Consider the following 19277-nt stretch of genomic DNA (forward strand, 5'->3'; position numbering starts at 1 on the left):
TGGAACAAGTCCTTAACTAAAAGTTGGAAGTAATGTTCCAAATCACATATGTATTCATTCATTTATTTATTCAAAAGCAAAAGCTCAGTGAGCTTGAAAAACATTGAAGCTTCAATCAAAAATTCATGGTCCAAATCCTGGTTCTGCCACTTATTGTCTGAGTTACCTTGGAATGTCCTTTAATCGTCTCCAGTTTGAGTTTCCTCGTCTGTAAACTGGAAATGTTGATCCCTGCTGTGCCTACCTCCAAGTTGATTTTGAAAAACAAAAGAGATAATGTGCCTGAAAGTACCTGGTGGACTTCCAAGCACTTTATACTTCCTAGGGATTGTAATAATTTAGTCTCAAACATGTTCAATGGCTTTGCTCCCATTTTCCAGTCTTCCATCATTTCTCATAGCAAAGCCAGCCACTAGATCCTCTGAAAATCATCTAAAAACTGAATGCAAAAAGGAAAGGAAGGCAGAGAACTAGATCTCCTGCCAGCTCCAAGCAACTTTTAGCTTACCTGATTTCTTCTAGGGCCTGGGCATGGCTGCCTGAACAAGTCAGTGTTACTTTTTAATATGCCATTCAAGAAGCATATTTTTTGGATCCACTCTGACTCCTCTGCCCAGAGGTGGTTTCAGCAAAATGAGGGGTTCTGAGGAAGGTTTTGATGGCAATGAGACGGCATGGTGGAAGCGGAGTGGGAGACTGTGCCAAGCATGGGAGACAGACTGAAGAACTAGAGTTGGAGGAAGTAGATAGAGGAATGCAGCAGTGGGCAGACAAAGAGCATGGCAATTTCCTTGAAAGCAAAAGGAGCTCGGGCTCCTGTGGAACAGGATCCAAAGAGTCCAGGACCAAGGAAAAACTCTGGGTTTTGCTAACTTTCAGGACTGTAGATTTACAGGATGAAAACCAGGGGGACAACTGGCTCTAAGGAAAGCCCAATATTCACCTACAATGAACACCTGCTAACTGCTAATTTCTTCACTCATAAATTGAGAGGTACAGTAAAGAATAAAGTAGAAATAAATACATATTGTTTTCCAGTAACTGGCTTGTGCCATGGTAACAATGCACATAACCAGAAACTGAAAAGGAAAGAGAGAAATGAACACACCTAGCTGACACTTGCACTCTACAGTCAGCTACCGACAGCAGGGTATTACAATTTCAGACAGCAGACCCACTGGTAAAAGTGCTCCCTCTCTCTCACCCTTACTCCTTTATAAACTGAGGAGTCCAAAAGTGATAGAATAAAAAGTTTAAGAGATGCTTTCTAGAATCATGGGGGCTAGAAGTAGGTCATCTTGTTCTTCCCCATGGGAGAAAACCAAACAGATTTCATCTCTCAACTTACTATACCATAGTATAGCCCTTGCCTCTTGAGATCTGCCAGCCTGCCCTTAAATGACTCAGCAGATCTTTAAATATGTCCAGGCAAGGAGCTGGTCTGAGACACAGCTTGCAGTTACAAAAAAAAAAAAAAAAAAAAAAGGTTTAATGTTTGGGGTGTTGAGAAGTGGTCAGGAAGGTCCTTTGTTAACATGAGGTTTCCAAGCAAATTCAGCACTACTGAGAGCTGTGAAGTTTTCTCTCTATGCTGAGGTTTGTTTTTGCTCTGCTGTCTGCCATTTGCCAGCTGTGTGGATCACAAGGATGAAATGGAAAATGGTTCCAGGCCACGGAAGGAGTCAAGGAAATTCCCGACCAGTGATTCTGTGAGGGAAGGGGACCAGTGTGTGCAATGGAGTGACTGCTTTAAATGCAGGGTCCCCAAACTCACCAAGGGCCCAGATATTACACTGGGTCATTTTGTTCCCTGTAAAGGACCATGACCTCTGGCTGAGAAGAGGGGTCTTCTTACTTTCTCTCTCTCTTCTCAGACCAACTCAGTCTTGCACTTTGAAGCAAGCATCAACTAGTAAAAGACTGCAGCTGGGCTGAGGGAAGTAACATAATCACTTGCATTACCAAAGCAAATCACACTCCCCGCTATCTGCAATGACCTCACTCTTACATTCCAGCCAAGGCATTTTAGAGACTTGGAGTTTTGTGGAAGGGAGGGCTGGGCAACAGTGGCCTGGGGAAAAGTCCATGCACTTCAGCCAGAGTCTAGCATTCTCCCAAGTTCTGCTTCTCTGATATAATAATAACAATGATGATGATGATGATAAGTACCATTTATCAAGCCTTTACTATGGGCCAGGCACCGGGCTAGATGTTTTACATTCATTCTATCACTTATCTTCACAAAATCCCAGTGAGGGAAGTATTAGTATCTTCATTTTAGAAATCAGGAAACTGAAACATGGAGAGATGAAGTGGCCCTGAACTCACAGCTATTAAGAGTCAGACCCAGGATTTAAACCAAACTCTGTCAGATGCCAAAATCTATGCCTGAAAGTCAGTCAACACATTATATTTAAGCCCTGATCTCAGCTTCTTTTCCAAAAGCCCTTCAGCCTCTCTGATATTTATGAAAAATCCTTAACTACACAAGGTATGTCTAAAATTATACAGATGGGTATTCTGGAGTCATTAATATGCTTTTAAACTGTTAGGAAGTGACTGTAGAAATCATCTACTGTGAGTTCAAACCTCTGCCCTATATTTGGTTACCAACAGGTCTAGCCTCTTCTTGAATGCTTTCAGTGACAATGAATTTACTACTTATATGAACCTGCCACTAGACAAATAGATAGGATGTGATAAATAAGAATATGGGAACTAATACTTCAGCACCTACTAAGTGCCATGCCCTTTACTTAAGTTGTTTTATTTAATTTTCACAATAACACTGTAAAAAGAGCGTTCTACAGATGAAGAAGAACTTGAGGCTCAAAGAGGTTAAGTTACTCACCCAAGGGCATACAGATGGTAAATGACTGTGCCAGAATTAAAGGCCAGGTCTGATCTGATTGTGGGGCCCCTTGTACTTTTCTTTAGCCCCTCCTATATGAGGAGCAAAAGCCCTTGGAGTAAGGAAGGTCTCAAGATTTGCCTAGATCCCTGATCTGACAGGGGAAGCAAACTCAAGTGCCTGGAAGAGTCAAGCAGGTAACTTAAGTGAATAAAGCAGGTTACTGGTACCTGGGCAAACTGGAAAGCATATGCCCCATCCAGAGGAGCAGCTTCTTTTCACCTTCAGCTGGTCATTGTCACACAGGAATGAAGGCCCAGCATTGCCAGATCTTCATTCCCAAAAGTGGAAATCTGAATTTTTATGTGAAATGTTAGCAAGTAATTCTATAAATACACATACACAAAGGCACATTTTATAGGCCTAACAAAACTCATCTGGTCCATGCTGGCAAATTCTGACGTAGGGTGAAACCATTCTGAGAAAATATTTTTCTTTTACTGAACCGTAATCTGCCCTGATTGGTTTTGTCCTTTGGGGTACTACAGAAAAACATCTAACTTCTTTACTCCATGACTATCCTTCAGATATATTGAGACAATATGTCCACTGCTCCTTACTGCCCTTACTATATAAATATGGTTATAACCCAGCATCTCAGCTCCTCTATGCTTTATAAAAGGAGATGCCACATGAACACTGCAGTTGAACACCACATTGCAAATATGGCTGACCAGAATTTAACAGAGCAGGACAATTACCTCCTTTATTCTGAATCCCATATATCTATTAATGGACCTTATGATCCATCAGTTGTTTTTGGCAGTCATTTAATACTGTTGACTCAGAATCACTTAATAAATACTATGGAACGCACTCTAAGCTATGTGTTTTGGAGATCTTATACAGAGATATCCAAGAAAAAACCTTTGCCCTAAAACAGAAAGATATTTAAAAGGATGTATCAGACATACACGTAAATAATCATAATTTAAGGGACTACATGCTATTGGAGAGGGAAGAAAGGGATAAATCTAAAAGATATTAAACACTGGCTCTTGGCTTGTGCCAAACATCCGTTGTCTCATTTGATCCTCCCCCCCAATCATATAAGCTAGAGATTTCTAGCCCTGATTACAGATGAGGAAACTGAAGCCAACATTCTTTTAACCATATCATGTCATAGAGATCACTTCCCTTGGATTGGAGGGATGAGAACATTCATTTGTTAGTAGGCTATATTTGAGCTAAGCTTAAAAGAACAGATAGTATTAAAATTGGAATAGCTTTAGAAGCCAAAGGGATAATAAGAATAGGGATAATAGGAAAAGGGATAATAGGAAAAAGGATAATAGGAAAAGGCCAAAGGGATGATAGGAAAAACAACAAGTTCAAAGAATAAAGGAGTGAAGACAGTTTAAAGTGACAGTGACTAGATCCACTTGGCTGGATATTAAGACTTTTGCAAGGGACTTTTTAAAGACTTTTGTAAAGGACTTCAAGCTGGAAAAATAAGCGAGATCATAAAGAGACTTAAATATCAGACTTAAAGAATTTGGACTTTAACATATAAGCACATGGAGAGGAGCTAAAATTTTAATTGTGCATTACATAACTATTCAGCAAGCCTTCCTCTGTGTTAAGTACTGAGAATAGGGGAATAAATTAGGGATCCAACAGGCCTCAAGGAGCTTATAGACTAAAGGATGTTTAAAGCAGAATACTGATAAAATTGGAGCTAAACTTTGGGAAGGTCTGGTGGCATGAATACAATATGAATTAGAGAGTAGCAGAGAGAGTTGGAGAGAGAGAACATGAAGCTACTAATCCAGGCAAATGATAAAGATCTGAACTCAGGTAGAGGGAATGACTGAGAAGGCTTTGGGAAACAACACATCCCTTTACCACCCTAATTCCCAAAGCCTACACCTTCGCTTTTCCCAGACACGGTGGGGTCATCTCTGGTGGGGAACTCTGAACCTGGAAGGGTAAAGGTGTCCCCAGAAAAGAGTCCACCCTGTTCAATTCCACATCTGATCTATCATATTTTGAGTCAATCTAGCACCTCAGCGAGACACAGCAAATGTCCAAAGCAAACAACATACCATCTGAAAATATGAGCATCGTTAAGATTTTTGGTCTATTATTAGACAGTTGGTGACTGAAATATCTCAGTCACATTTGGTCTTTTTTATTTAAAAGGCCGATGAAACAGATTTCTCAGGTGAACAACTGGAAACTCCCACAGACTACACACTAGCTAGCCTTACCTTGGTTTTTTTTTTTTTTTTCCTTTTTGTCTTTTTTCATGTCTGGCAACGGATCACAACCCTCAGTGTCGCGCCCGTACCGGACCGGGACCGGCAACGGGATCGCAACCCTCGGTGTTGCTCCCACACCTCGCTCAGCCAGTGAGCTGGAACCGGTCTGTATGTGGGATCCGAACCCTTGACGGGAGCGCCACCGCGCTCCCAAGCAGCGCACTGTAGCAGTGCGCCACCGGGCCGGCCCCCTTACCTTGGTTTTTAAACAAAGATGAAAGGGAAGGTGGGGTGGGCAGAATAAAAAGACCCAAAACATGTGTTGGAATCCTTTCTGCACCCAAACATCGAATGTCAAGTACTTCCATCTGTACTTTCAACTCTTGGTTTATGCAATCTCCTCATCTAATTAGAGGCTGGACAATGCTTCAAAGAGGTGGTCCAGGATGACGAGTTTGAAAAGATGCTTTCTCTTATGCACTGCCAATTTTCAAAAGAAATGCCTAAGTAGTTAGTTATGTGAATGGCATGATTGCACCTTCTAAAAGAAAACCTTGAGAGAGGCAGAATTTTGCAGTAGTCTGCTTCCATTTCCACAGTAACAAAATTATTAACCAACAACCACATTCATGACTTTCTGTGGAATCCTGCACAACTTATTTGTCCCTAGAAGGATGGAAGTAGCATCTTGTTGGTACTCAAAAGTTCCTTTTTCTTATTTAGTGTAAATCCCATATGTTGACCTTTTTTCCTCACATTTCGTTTCTATTGTCCAGTCTCTGGAAGGAGATGGACTCTGTTCATTCCACCAATTCGCTGTCCAATCTTATTGGTGGAGATAGCTAATTAAAGAAAAAGGTGAAGGGCAGGGCAATACAGAAGGAGAAATGGAGGGAGACAAGGCAGTGTGAGAAGGGAGCCAGAGTGATAGAGCGGAAAGAGGTCTAGAAGTCTGGAGTCTCAAGTTCAAGCTTAGGTTCTGCTATTTACTCACCATGTGACCTTGGATAAGTATTGTTCCTTTTAAGAGTTTTAAAAAGAAGCTGGTGTGTGTTAAGGATAATAGTTGCTCAATGTTTGAAGTTCAGGCACGATGTTTATGCATTTTACGAACTTTCTATACTATGAGTAGCACCTCTTTCCCTAAATGTAATAGAAAAGAAGATAAGTTGTGGAGATGGACTGACTGAATTCTAATATAGGCTCTTCCACTTACTTACTTTATAACTTTAGGTTTGTTACTGAATTGCTCTGTGCCTGTTTCTTCATCTGCAACACGGGAATGATAATTATACCAACCTCAAGGGGCTTTTTTAAGGGTTAAATGAATTAACACATGTAAAGTACATAAAACAGTTCCTGACTCCAAAAAAGTTAGCTATTTTCTTTTTCTTCCCTGGATATCTCTCCATAAATAGGAATTTGAATTGCCCAGGTTTGTAGGGGGCTTTGAGATTTTCAACCACCTTGGGTACCTTAGGCCCTTTTCAATAATTCCTATAGTCCTGCTTTCCAATTCCTGTCACAAATTTTCAACTTCTCAGCACCCCTTTCCATCCCTCCAATCCCACTTTAACCTTCAGCCTTCAGGTCACTCAGCTATTTGGTGAGGATCAGTGGACTATAATATGAGAAGTGCATAATGAAGTCACTTCAGTCACCAATCTTTTGGATAGTAAAGGTGAATGGCTGGGTAATCCAAGAAGCTGCTGGTATATCACAGTGGTTAGAACCTATTGGTTATAAGCCAGACTTCCTGGAGTGCACACAAATTCTGCTACTTCCAAGCTGTGTGACCCTTGGGCAAGTTACTTAACCTCTATGGGCTTACTTTGAAAGGTTGACGTGAGAATTAAATGAATTCATCTATGTAAGGTGCCAAAGTTTGGCACACAGCAAACACTCAGTAAGTGTGAGCATTATTATCGCTACTATTATAATTCTTTGTTCTGAGTATGAAATCACTTTTCTAATATAGATGTTTGCAAGGAAGCAGCAAACAGCTAACCCTCAGAACAGGTTCTGACTAGGCTCAGGCACTAACTAGCTTGTTGTGTGACCCTGGCCAAGACTCTTTCCTCAGGCACCTCACCTATAAAAAGAGCTAGCTGGGCAAGATAGTCTCTTGGGTTCCATGAACTCTAATATCCTACAATTTCAGGCCATTTCTGTTCAGGTTCCTTGTAGGCTCCAGCTTTGATAAAGCTCAGTAGCCTTGAAAAGTCTGCTTACTGTGTTTTTCAGGGATAAATTATTTTGGTATGTGGTTCAGTCAAAACAGAGTAATATTTCAGTTTGATCGAGGGCAGCAGCCAATTTGTGTGGTTTTCCAGTTTTTAGTTCACTTTTTTGTTTAATTGCCTGGTTTAAGGTTTATGCAAGAAAAAACGTTCACTTTGTCCCCCAAATGAGGTCTCAGAATAACACTGAGAAAAGAACCACTGAGCTGAATGAAATCCAAGAGAACTGAGTTAGTGCCCTAGTTCTATTGCCACCTTGTTGTTTCACCTTGGACAAATCCCTACCCTTCTCTAGGCTTCTATAAAGTAAAAGAGAAGAGGGGAAAGAGCACTGATGGACTAAGTGATCGCTAAGGTCCTTTTTAATCTCCTTGAAGAGCAGAAAAGCTAAGAACATGGAATGAAAACTGACTGAGAAGGAGTCATCAAGATGTTCACCAAATAACTCAAACTTTATGTGCCCCAAATAAACTCTTCATTCCCACCCTGCCCCATGCACCTGTTCTACATACAGCTCAGTACATACATGCTTACTATCTCAGTAAAGGGCAATCTCATTTCTCCAGTTGCTCAGACCAAAAATTTGGCTATCATCGTTTCTCCTCTCCTCTCTCTCTCTCTCTCTTACAATGAATATCCAATCTGTCGGTAAATGCTATTGGCTCTATCATCAAAACACATCTAAAATCCAGCCACCACTTCTCTCCTCCACCAGTACCACTTTAGTCTGAGCCACCATCATGTCTCACCCGGATCACTGCAGTAGCCTGCTTCCTTCTTGCTCCCAAGTCTCTTCTCCACACAGACAGTAAATAAACAAACAAATGTATAATACATCAGAGAGTGATAGATGTTATGAAGAAAATGTCTCCTGTTGAAGTATGTCAGATCGTGTTACATTACTCAAAACCTTACAATGCTCCACATCTCAGAGTAAAAACCAAAGTCCTAAAAATGACTTGTGATGCCCCTCATTAACTCTGATCTCATCTCCTTTCTCTTCCCACTTACTTAAATCAGTCATATGGATGTCCTTGCTGTTCTTCGTCACACCACGTATGCTCCTGCCTCAGGCCCTTTGTGCCTGTGGTTCCCTATGTCTAGAATATTCTAACCCCAGATATCCATATAGCTCACTTCCTCATTTCCTTCAGGTCTTTTGATCAAATGTTAGTTTCTCAGTAGGGCCTTCCCTGACCATCAAATATACAGTAGACCCTCCGTCCTATCTCTATGCCTCACACTCTGCCAAGTTATTCTTCATGACACTTAACACCCTCTGATATATTCTACATGTCTCCCTTCACTAAACTATCAACTCCAATGAGGGATTTTGTCTGCCTTATTCATTGCTACATCATCAGTGCATAGTACAGAATTTGGCATTTAGTAAATGCTCAATAAGTATTTGTCTGGAAAGTAGGATGGCAGTTACTGCCACACAACTCAATCCATCAGTCTGGTGGGTGGGTAAGAGATCTAGAATCCTTGAGTTTCACCAGTTTCTACTATTGATACCAGTTGTGGCTCCTTTGCCTCCCTGAATCTCCTCTTTCTTGTCTATGAGGTAAAAAAAAAAAAAAAAAAGCTGTGGGATAAATGCAGAAACATAGGATTTGGGGAAGAAAGAGTGGGACTAACTTCCCAGCTCTGACACTTTGAAGCTGTTTGACTGCAGGCATGTTACCTAACCTCTCTGAGTACAACAGAAATAACATTACTATAATAGTATAAATAGTATTATAATACTCTAAGCCCTGGCTACTTGTACAGGGCAGAAATGAGAATGAAATGCAATAATGGAATATAAAACTGCTTTGTAAGCTGTAAAGTGCTACTGGAATATATCTAATGTCTCTGTTTCCTGCCCCACATGCAGAAAATGGTATCAAAGAGTCAAATAGTGTTACTAAAAATGTTTGGCACTTCTGGAAAGAACATTGCAGATGAAATACTAAGTACCACGGTAGCATATTTATTGTCTGGAGCTAGGTGGTTCTGGTTCAAGTTATCCTGTGATAGGGCCTTGGCTGTGTGTTGAAACCACCAAAGGCGGCTGACCACTGCCAGGGAAATCCTGCTGCAGGACACTTGCCGTCCCCCTAGTGGCCAGATAGTGGGACTACACTTCCACAAGCAAGGAATAGACTAAACCTGCAGAGAACAGAGCCCATGGTGGGCCATTTCACAAAACTACATTTTCCAATTCAGCAAAGCCTTTATAAGAAAATATTGTCACGCACCCATTACTCACAGAATTGTTTGATTTGTGATTATGGCTTCCATCCCTATACCAACACCCTAAAACTCTATTTATACAGAACCTCAAAGCAAGCCACCAGGATCAATGGAAACCTTGAGAGCAGAAAAACAATTTTTGATCTGACCACAACACTGAGCACCTTCATTGGCTCTCACGCCGAACTCAGACCCATTAATCATCCTCAATTTTAACTCATTTCTATTATTTGACAGATTTGTCCAAAGACATGAAAACATATTCCCAGCAAGTACAATAACATAGCCAAAGAAATTGAGGAAGAAACTAGTTACTAACTTGACTGGGGTGGCACTGTTGAATAAACAGTAACAGATTTCAACCTCTTGCTCCAGTTTACTCTTCATTGTCTTTCCAGAGGTACCACCTCCTATTGTTTGAAATATCCATCAGGACCTATAATCTACTGCTTGTGTTCAGTCATGCCCCCACCTACTTCCATAAGGGATTAGAGGCAGCCATGAGTAATATTGATCAATTCAACTTATATTGATCCATTTCTTTTTTGAATGCCTACATTCTTACATTTAAAAAAATTTGTACCATACAATCCAGCATCTCATCATACTGGCATTATGGTGCTGCCTCCCCCCCTTTTTTTTCAATGGCTAAAAGCTGCTTAAAAGCAGTCACCACAAGATTTTTTAGGAATTGTGTACTCTTTCCCTGATCTCCCCCTAGCATACACTGGGCACATAGTAGATGCTTAATGAAAAGTGGCTGATTGACATATTCTTTTTAAAAAAATCACTTTATTAGGGCAATCTCTAAAGCCAGCTATTAGGTCACAATAGGACCTCTTGTTGGTGGCTTGCAGTTCACTTACCATGATCAGGACACTACAGCTGTAGCTGATTAGCTTTGTCCCCTAGCCTAGAGTGTTAACAAAGCCAAAGTTCAGTCCCTGTATAGGTGAATTATATCTTTGCTTCGTGGCTTTGGAGTACATCCCTGAAAAGAATCTAAATTATATGAAAGTAAATGAACTATCTCCCCATTTAAAAATGCATATCAGAAGAAGCGGTGGTATTTACTTTATCTAAAGGACAACATATAAAAACATAAAATTATGATTTCATCTACTTAAACAAATCTAAACATAAGCCAAGTATAGCTGGTGATTTCTGTGGCATAGTTTTCATGTGTTACCTCTTCATGTTCATTTTCTATACAGAAATAATTACTATTCCTCATCCACTTGCTAATAGTTCCCAAATCCAAATTCTACAAAAAGAAAAAAAAACTTTATTTGGCTTCTTTCCTGCTGTTCTCTAAAGAGCTGAAAATTTAGAAACATTCTCCTGTTCAGGAAGGTGATGGAATTACCAGTTCTAATTCACAGATGAGTAAAACTGAGAACAGTATTCCTATGCAGCCTTCGTACAGGATGAAATGAAATATGCTTTAATTTTCAGGGCAGCAGCAGAAACCCTCTGCCCCTTAACTCTCAGGGATATTAATAACTCAAGTATTTTCAGCAAGATTGCAGGATACAAAATCAATATGCAAAAATCAATTATATTTTTTATACACTGGCAATGAACAATCTGAAAAGTAAAGGAAGAAAACAATGTCATTCATGATAGAGTCAAGAAAATAAAATACTTAGGAATAAATTTAACAAAAAAGGCACAAAATTTATGCTATGAAAACTACAAAACATTGTTGAGAAAAGTAAAGAAGACCTAAATAAATGAAAAGACATCCCACATTCATAGAGGAGAAGACTTATCATTGTTAAGACAGCAATATTCCTCAAATTGATCTACAGATTCAACACAGCCCCTCTCAGAATCCCAGCTGACTTCTTTGTAGAAATTCACAAGCTGATCCCACTCATATGAAAACTCAAGGGACCCACAATAGCCAAAACAATCTTGAAAAAAAAAGAACAAACTTGGAAGACCCACACTTCCTTATTTCAAAACTTACTAAAAACCTACTGTAATCAAGACAGTGTGGTACTGGCATAAAGATAGATATATAAACCAATGAAACATAGTTAAGAGTCCAGAAATATACCCTCACATTTAGAGTCAAATGATTTTACACAAAGGGTGCTAAGACAGTTAAACAGGGAAAGATTCAACAAATACGCCATGATGACTAGATATCTACATGCAAAAGAATGAAGTTGAACACCTACCTCACATAACATATAAACATCAAATCAAAATTGATCAAAGACCTAAATGTAAACAGCTGAGACTATCAAACTCTTAGAAGGAAACACTGGTGTAATTCTTTGTGACATTGGATTAGGCAAAGACTTCTTGGATATGACACCAAAATCATAAGCCGAAAAAGAAAGAAAAAAATAGATAAATTGGACTTCATCAAACTTAAAAACTTATGTGCTTCAGTGGATACCATAAAGAAAATGAGAAGATAACCCACAGAATGGGAGAAAAATTCACAAATCATAATCTGTTAAAGGACTTGTATCCAGAATATTATAGCTCTTACAGCTCAATAATAAAAAAGAAAAATAACTCAACTAAAAAATGAACAAAGGATCTGAACATTTCTCCAAAGAAGGTATACAAACAGCCAAAACTCACATAAAAAGATGCTAAACATTATTAGCCATTAGGGAAATGCAAATCAAAACCACAATGAGACACCACTTCACCCACTAGGATGGGTACAATTAAAAAGACAGATAACAAGTGCTGGCAAGGATGTGGAGAAAAAGGAACCCTCGTACATTGCTGGTGGGACTGTAAAATAGTGCAGTCACTTTTGAAAACAGTTGGGCAGTTCCTCAAAAGGTTAAACACATGTACCATACGACCCAGAAATTTCACTCATTTGTGTTTACTCAAAAGAACTAAAAACACATGTCCACAAAAAACCATGAATGTTCACAGAAGTATTACTCATAATAGCCAAAAGGTAGAAACAACCCTAATGTCCATCAACTGATGAATGGATAGATAAAATGTGGTATATCCATATAATAGAACATTATGCAACTATAAAAATAATAAAATATTGATATGTGCTTTAACATGGATGAACCTTGAAAACATTATTCTACATAAAAGAACCTAGTCACAAAAGATCATATATTGCATGACTCCATTCATATAAAATGTTAGAACAAGTAAATCCATAAAGACAAAAAGTAGATTAATGGTTGTTCAGGATTGGGTGAGTGTAGGGGAGTGACTGCTAAGGGGCACTGGGTTTTGTTTTGGGGTGATTAAATTGAATAAACTTAAAAACCCTTGAACTGCACACTTTAAGTGGTTGAATTATATGGATTGCGAATTATGTCTCAATGAAGCTGTATTTGAAAACTAAAACTCAGGTACTACGTGATCTAAATTGACAGCATCCTCAAGTGACCAACACTTTAATGATATGAATTTATCTAGATGAACCATCCTCAACCTTGGTGTGGCTTGCAGGTTGGCAGCAAGAATAGGTATGAGAGAGAAGGAGTGACATTACCCATGAGTGTGGAAACAACAATTTGAGGACTATCATCTCTACACAGCAGCCACTGAAAGTAGCCCTTACTGAGCAACAATCTAAAGCATTATCTGTCACGTGGGAAGCTTCAAAAAGAAAAAGCTGGGGAGTGCTGCCCTACAGAGGTTTCCCCACACTGTACAGAAAATGCAACTATTTCTACCCCCTCAACTAAGCACCCTCCTGGTCTACTCAAACATACATGAGTGCTAGTGAATAAATTAAAAAACACCGGGTCTTTTCTTTGAAAAAGGTGCTATGTAAATATGAGATCTCATCATTCTCTTCCATATGAGGAAGGGCAACCAATGAGAAGCTCAACTGTACAGAACTTTGCAAACAATTAAAAAAAAGTCAGCTCTGGTTTTAGGATGAGGATAACTTACTCTGAATTTAACATTCCAGAACTTGGTAGAATGCTGGCAGAGGAAGTCTGAGGTAGAATAATTTCTTTAATATCTTTCTTTGTTTTCAAATGATTAACTTACATGTAGCCTAAGCAGATTAGGCCAGCTGACACTTTCAGCGAGCGCCCATATATGTAGATTAGGTACTGCTTGTGACAGCACTGTTGAGGCCTGACCCAGATAGAGCTGTCAGGGAAGGGAGAGGGTCTAGTTATTCTCAGGCTTTCAGAGAAGGTTGCCAACAGGGCCAGTAGATGGAAAGAGACAGAGATCTAGAGAGAGATGGAGACAGCAGCTGACAAAATACTTCATTAAATTGCCAAGTCCTCAAGCCATCTAGTTTAGCTCCCTCAGCAACTGTTGAATCAGGCTCTAACCTCAAGTTTAAAAAGCCTGGCTATTCGTTTTGCAATCCCCTCATGTCATCTAGTCTTAAGAGAGGGATGCTTGGGTTGATCTGATCTGTTACTCTCCAGATTTTTTTTTAAAAAGAAATTCTCCAGCAGCATGCCACAGGTGTAATGAGGAAAACATCCTGAGAAGTAGAAAGAAAAGTCTATATTTCAATGTCAAAAGCCTGAAAGGAGTGGAATAAAAGAAAACCAGGGACAGGCGGCACTTGAGGAAGCTGCAGACAAAGAGAAAATGGTGGAGGTGGGGGGTGGGGAGAGATTTCTTCTTCCCTGTCCAACCAACCTCATAAAACTTGATTTTTGTTTGCTTTTTATTTTTCAGAATCATGATTTCAGGTTTAGCTATAAAATAAGCCCCTTGCTTTGCCACGCCCAGCCCGCATTCTGCTCCCTGCATAAGCAGTGTTCCGAATGAAGCTTTTGGCCTTTATCATCATTAAAAATAACAATAATAAAATTGTTCATATCTCTAATTCCAACTCACATAATCCCACCAAAAGCAGACACAGTACACGTACGAGTCAAGAGACCAAATAAGTCTTTTTTTTTTTTTAATGAGAACATCTACGCCAGACGAGAAAATTACTACGAGGAGGAAAAACACTTAACAAAGAAAATTAAGTGCGCCAGCAGATTCAATATGTTATTTCAAAGTTTACGGCTCAAAGAATGAAAGTCTGATGAGGTAAAATTAGCACTGTTAAGAAAACACTCCAAAGTGACCCTGCAATTGGAAAGCTGCAAGCTTCTTCGAAAATCTCTCTCACCGCCGTTAACCTTTGGCTGAGCTGAGAGAGAATACTCTCTGGACAAGAAAGAGGGGGCCTTCCATTGCTACATTCTGTGGATACTTCCAAATGAGGTGCCACCCACTGTGGCTATTTGGTCCTTAGGTTCTGGCTATTGGGACCCAGACAGAACTCGCCAGATATTTGCTGACCACAGAGAAAAGATGCTTCTTCCCAACATACTGACCCTCAAAGCCTACGGACAGAAAGCATCAGTATGACTTGGTCCCAAAGCAAAATTCTTCACCAAACAGATAACCTGCTCCTTATAAGATAGTAAAAAAAAAAAAAAAAAAAAAAAAAAAAAAAAAAAAAAAAAAAATTGCACGTACATGGGGAAGAGAGAAGAGATGGAAAAGGGAAGGACTTAAAATGCCTTATTTCAAAAAAATAAATAAATAAATAGATAAAGGCAGGACTCACCAATCTCAAGGCACTACTAAAATACTACCAATTATGGAGACCAGAACAAACACCAAGAGAAAAATTAAAATGTTCTTTTTGTATCTGGATAATTTCTCTAAACCCCAACTCTGATTGCTGTACAGGCTCCCTTGGGCCCCAACTTCCAATAATAAATGTTTGCCACATTATTGTGCTGCTTGCTGGGATACGAGGGGCCCTACTTCTGTTAAGTGGGCCAGTGGTCAATTAGTGAAGTTGTAGTCTTGTTTGATCTCTGAGAGAAGACAGCTCTATAAAATATCATCAGGGTTGCACACAAGCTCCATCACTTTTTATTATTCCTCTGCTCAAACCACATGCTAAATTAAGTTAAAAAAATTTTAAAAGGACCACCTTCAGCCCTTCAGCCTCCCTCTTTCTCTCTGCAGAAACATGGTAGATGCGTAAGAACATAGTTATTGCAGATGTTACTAAAGTTAAAAAAAAAAAATCCCTCCACACAATTAACCCATGGGCATAAACACACACACACAACTGGGAAAGGGAGAAACTCAACAGGTTACCGGAATTCTCTAGAATTCTGAGATTTTTAACTCAAAGTTGGCAACTAATGTATGCAATACAGAGAGAGAGACTTCTGGCTTTCACTTAAAAACCCCTCCCCTTTCACCAAACTGTGCTCCTGCAAAGTGAGAGAGGAAAAAAAAAAGTAAGAAAGAAAATATATCAATTTTTAGACTGGGGATTGGTTGCATTTTGAGAAAATTGATTAATTTTCAGTAAACTGACTCAAGGATTTTCTATATCCTAGAAATGAAAATTCTTTGCCAACCTGTGAGAAAGGAACACCAGTTGTCTTTTTCACTAAACTCCTCATAACCAGTGCAGCAGTCATAAGCCAAGAAAGATCAAATAATCTTGTACTTTCTTTGGGTACTGATAAATTCTTACTAATTGAGGTCATTAATTTAAACAGAGTGTTAAAGAGGCATCAAGGTATGACGGTCTTCCTAATAAAGAAGTTTTTCCATTAAGACCTGGAATAAAATCACCAAGTTTGCTGCACACCTGATGACAATAACTTTTTGTCCTCTATAGCCACTTCCTGAAAATTTTAGGTTCTGTCTTCGAAGAAACACATCTCTTAACAAGTATGTGGAATCATTAGTTTCCTCCCTGGTGAGTGAGTAAGTTGGCAGGGGGTGAGGGGGATAAGCATGCAGAAGATGGAAGGTTGCAGTGACTGAGTTTAGCACTTAGCATTATGGTAGGTCAAAAAGCACCTCAGACATTTCCCCCCCAGAACAGTTTATAGCAGAAGAGGGGCTCCACTTTCTAGTGACAGCCCTAGGGAAAAAAAAAAATTAACCCTACCTAGTAAATCTGCCTTCATAAAATGAAGACCTTTTATCTCACGGTATAACCTCCTCAGTGCATTGTAAAAATAAATAAGTTAACTGGGTAAAGACTTGGCAATATCAAATGAACTCTTTGAAAATCCTGTAAACTAAACCTTAAAAACCTAGTAGAATGCAAATCCTGGTAAGAAACATTTTAAAACAGCGAAGAAAACAATACTTTTCAAAATCTTATTCTCCTCTTTTTTTTTCCAAATTGTGTTATCGACCTTCCAAGAGCAGAAGCAACAGAGAAAGGTGACAAATTGCTGGACTTAAGTCGCCAAACAAAGATGTTAAGGCTAACAAAGAAAATTTGGAGAAGTCACAGATAAAAGAAAATAGCTAGGAAATGCAGAATAACACACAAGTCCATGGAGACATCAGCACCAGGCCAACCTGAGGAATTAATTCCCCAGTCAATACTCCCTCCCTCACCAGACAAACTAAAGTCTTAATTTGCTGGGGAAAAAAAAAAAAAAATCTTTAACATGGTCTTCAAGAAGCTCAGCAACTGCAGTAAGAATTTTTAATATGTAAGATGAAACTGCCTGCCACTTTTCTCATGTCATAATTGAAATTCCGGGGCAAGATTATAGCTGATAGGTCACTAACAGTTCTTACTCAATTTGTTAGAACTCATGTTTTAAAATGCAAGCATGTCCTTAAAGTTAAAGAATATAATGAAGAGCCTCACTCCTCCCTCCTCAGTGCAGATTTCTGAGCACACTGGAATAGCAGGAAATGCCTTACAAAAATATTTTTCCAATACTTTTGTATGTCCAACTTAAGCCTAGTTAAATTGTTCATTAAAATAATATTGTCCTCTTTACAGATCTGATGCAAACCTGAATTAGGGGGCTGTGAATCTGTTATAACCCCACAAAGAAACTTTGAAAGAGAAAATCAACCCAAGCGACTACTTCCAACATAGTTGACCAACGCTCAGAAACTTGTGAGGGCAAATCCTGCCCAGTCTCTACCAAGAAAGTTCCCCTCTGCCTGCTCTAAAAGTGCCTGGTTGGATTCTCTCTCCGCTGACCTCCAACCCTGGAGCAAGTCTCCAATTTTTTCCAGGGAAGGAAGGTCCCACCTTCACACAGCGACCCTCAGCATCCAGAGACCACTTTCTTTCCCTAACCGGGGGTTCCATTTTATCTCTTTGGAGGAGGCGGGCTGAGAATCTCTTGGGCTAGTCTCTTTGCCTCTAACCCGCCACAGGCTGAAAGGCAAACCCTAACAGACCTGAAGAGGAGAAATTGCCTGTATTTCTGATCGAGGTTCTGGGACCTTGAGGAGGGGAGGGAAAAAGGAGTGGAGGGCCTAAGGGTTTTATCTCCGAAAGTGGCACTTGCAATCGGATTTAAGTTTGGGGCCCAAGGTACCTGAAGTACCTGAAGGTAGGGAGGATTCTAGGCTACTGGGAGAGTTGTCAAGGAATCTAGAAAGGCAAGAACCAGCACCCAGAGCACGCAGCAGGGATTTGGGGCGCTCAGGTTTAACCTTTGGCAGAACGGAGTCCCCAGGAGGGCTCCAGATTTAGGGCAGCTCTTTCTGCGAAGAAGAAGGCTTGCTACGAAGACTGCCACGGGCAGTCGTTTCGCGGTGGGAGGAGCGGCCAGATACCTCAGAACGCAGAGTGACTCTGCGTCCTGGGCCGAAAGGGGACATTTCTGAAAGGAGAAACTTACCGCATGTCCCCGTAAGGTCCAGAGTAGCTCTCCATCCAGGGGCCCATCTCGCTTTTTACACAGCTGGGACTGGGATAGGGCACTCTGCTTACCACGCCGCCGGGGTACCACACATCGGGTGCGGGAAAGTCTCCTTCCTGGCCCGCCAGTCCCTGAGGTGGCCTAGCATAGCCGTAAGGGGCTACGGCCCCTGCCTCGCTTGCCCCGCCGCTGCCACCTCCGCCACACGGCCCATACAACTGGAGTTTGCTGCACACCTGATGACAATAACTTTTTGTCCTCTATAGCCACTTCCTGAAAATTTTAGGTTCTGTCTTCGAAGAAACACATCTCTTAACAAGTATGTGGAATCATTAGTTTCCTCCCTGGTGAGTGAGTAAGTTGGCAGGGGGTGAGGGGGATAAGCATGCAGAAGATGGAAGGTTGCAGTGACTGAGTTTAGCACTTAGCATTATGGTAGGTCAAAAAGCACCTCAGACATTTCCCCCCCAGAACAGTTTATAGCAGAAGAGGGGCTCCACTTTCTAGTGACAGCCCTAGGGAAAAAAAAAAATTAACCCTACCTAGTAAATCTGCCTTCATAAAATGAAGACCTTTTATCTCACGGTATAACCTCCTCAGTGCATTGTAAAAATAAATAAGTTAACTGGGTAAAGACTTGGCAATATCAAATGAACTCTTTGAAAATCCTGTAAACTAAACCTTAAAAACCTAGTAGAATGCAAATCCTGGTAAGAAACATTTTAAAACAGCGAAGAAAACAATACTTTTCAAAATCTTATTCTCCTCTTTTTTTTTCCAAATTGTGTTATCGACCTTCCAAGAGCAGAAGCAACAGAGAAAGGTGACAAATTGCTGGACTTAAGTCGCCAAACAAAGATGTTAAGGCTAACAAAGAAAATTTGGAGAAGTCACAGATAAAAGAAAATAGCTAGGAAATGCAGAATAACACACAAGTCCATGGAGACATCAGCACCAGGCCAACCTGAGGAATTAATTCCCCAGTCAATACTCCCTCCCTCACCAGACAAACTAAAGTCTTAATTTGCTGGGGAAAAAAAAAAAAAAA

At 40.1% G+C, this 19277-nt stretch overlaps 1 protein-coding gene across 1 annotated transcript in view; it reads right to left on the bottom strand.

Annotated features, from left to right (window-relative positions):
* Positions 1-19277, bottom strand: part of AR (androgen receptor) — a 165726-nt gene that overhangs the window by 145289 nt on the left and 1160 nt on the right. Inside the window, exon 2 of the mRNA XM_008580900.1 lies at positions 18209-18457. Coding sequence (XP_008579122.1) covers positions 18209-18457 — 249 coding nt within the window. The remainder of the gene's footprint in view (positions 1-18208; positions 18458-19277) is intronic.

This window comes from Galeopterus variegatus, unplaced genomic scaffold (genome assembly GCF_000696425.1).
Source record: "Galeopterus variegatus unplaced genomic scaffold, G_variegatus-3.0.2 Scaffold2197, whole genome shotgun sequence".
Lineage (NCBI taxonomy): Eukaryota > Metazoa > Chordata > Mammalia > Dermoptera > Cynocephalidae > Galeopterus > Galeopterus variegatus.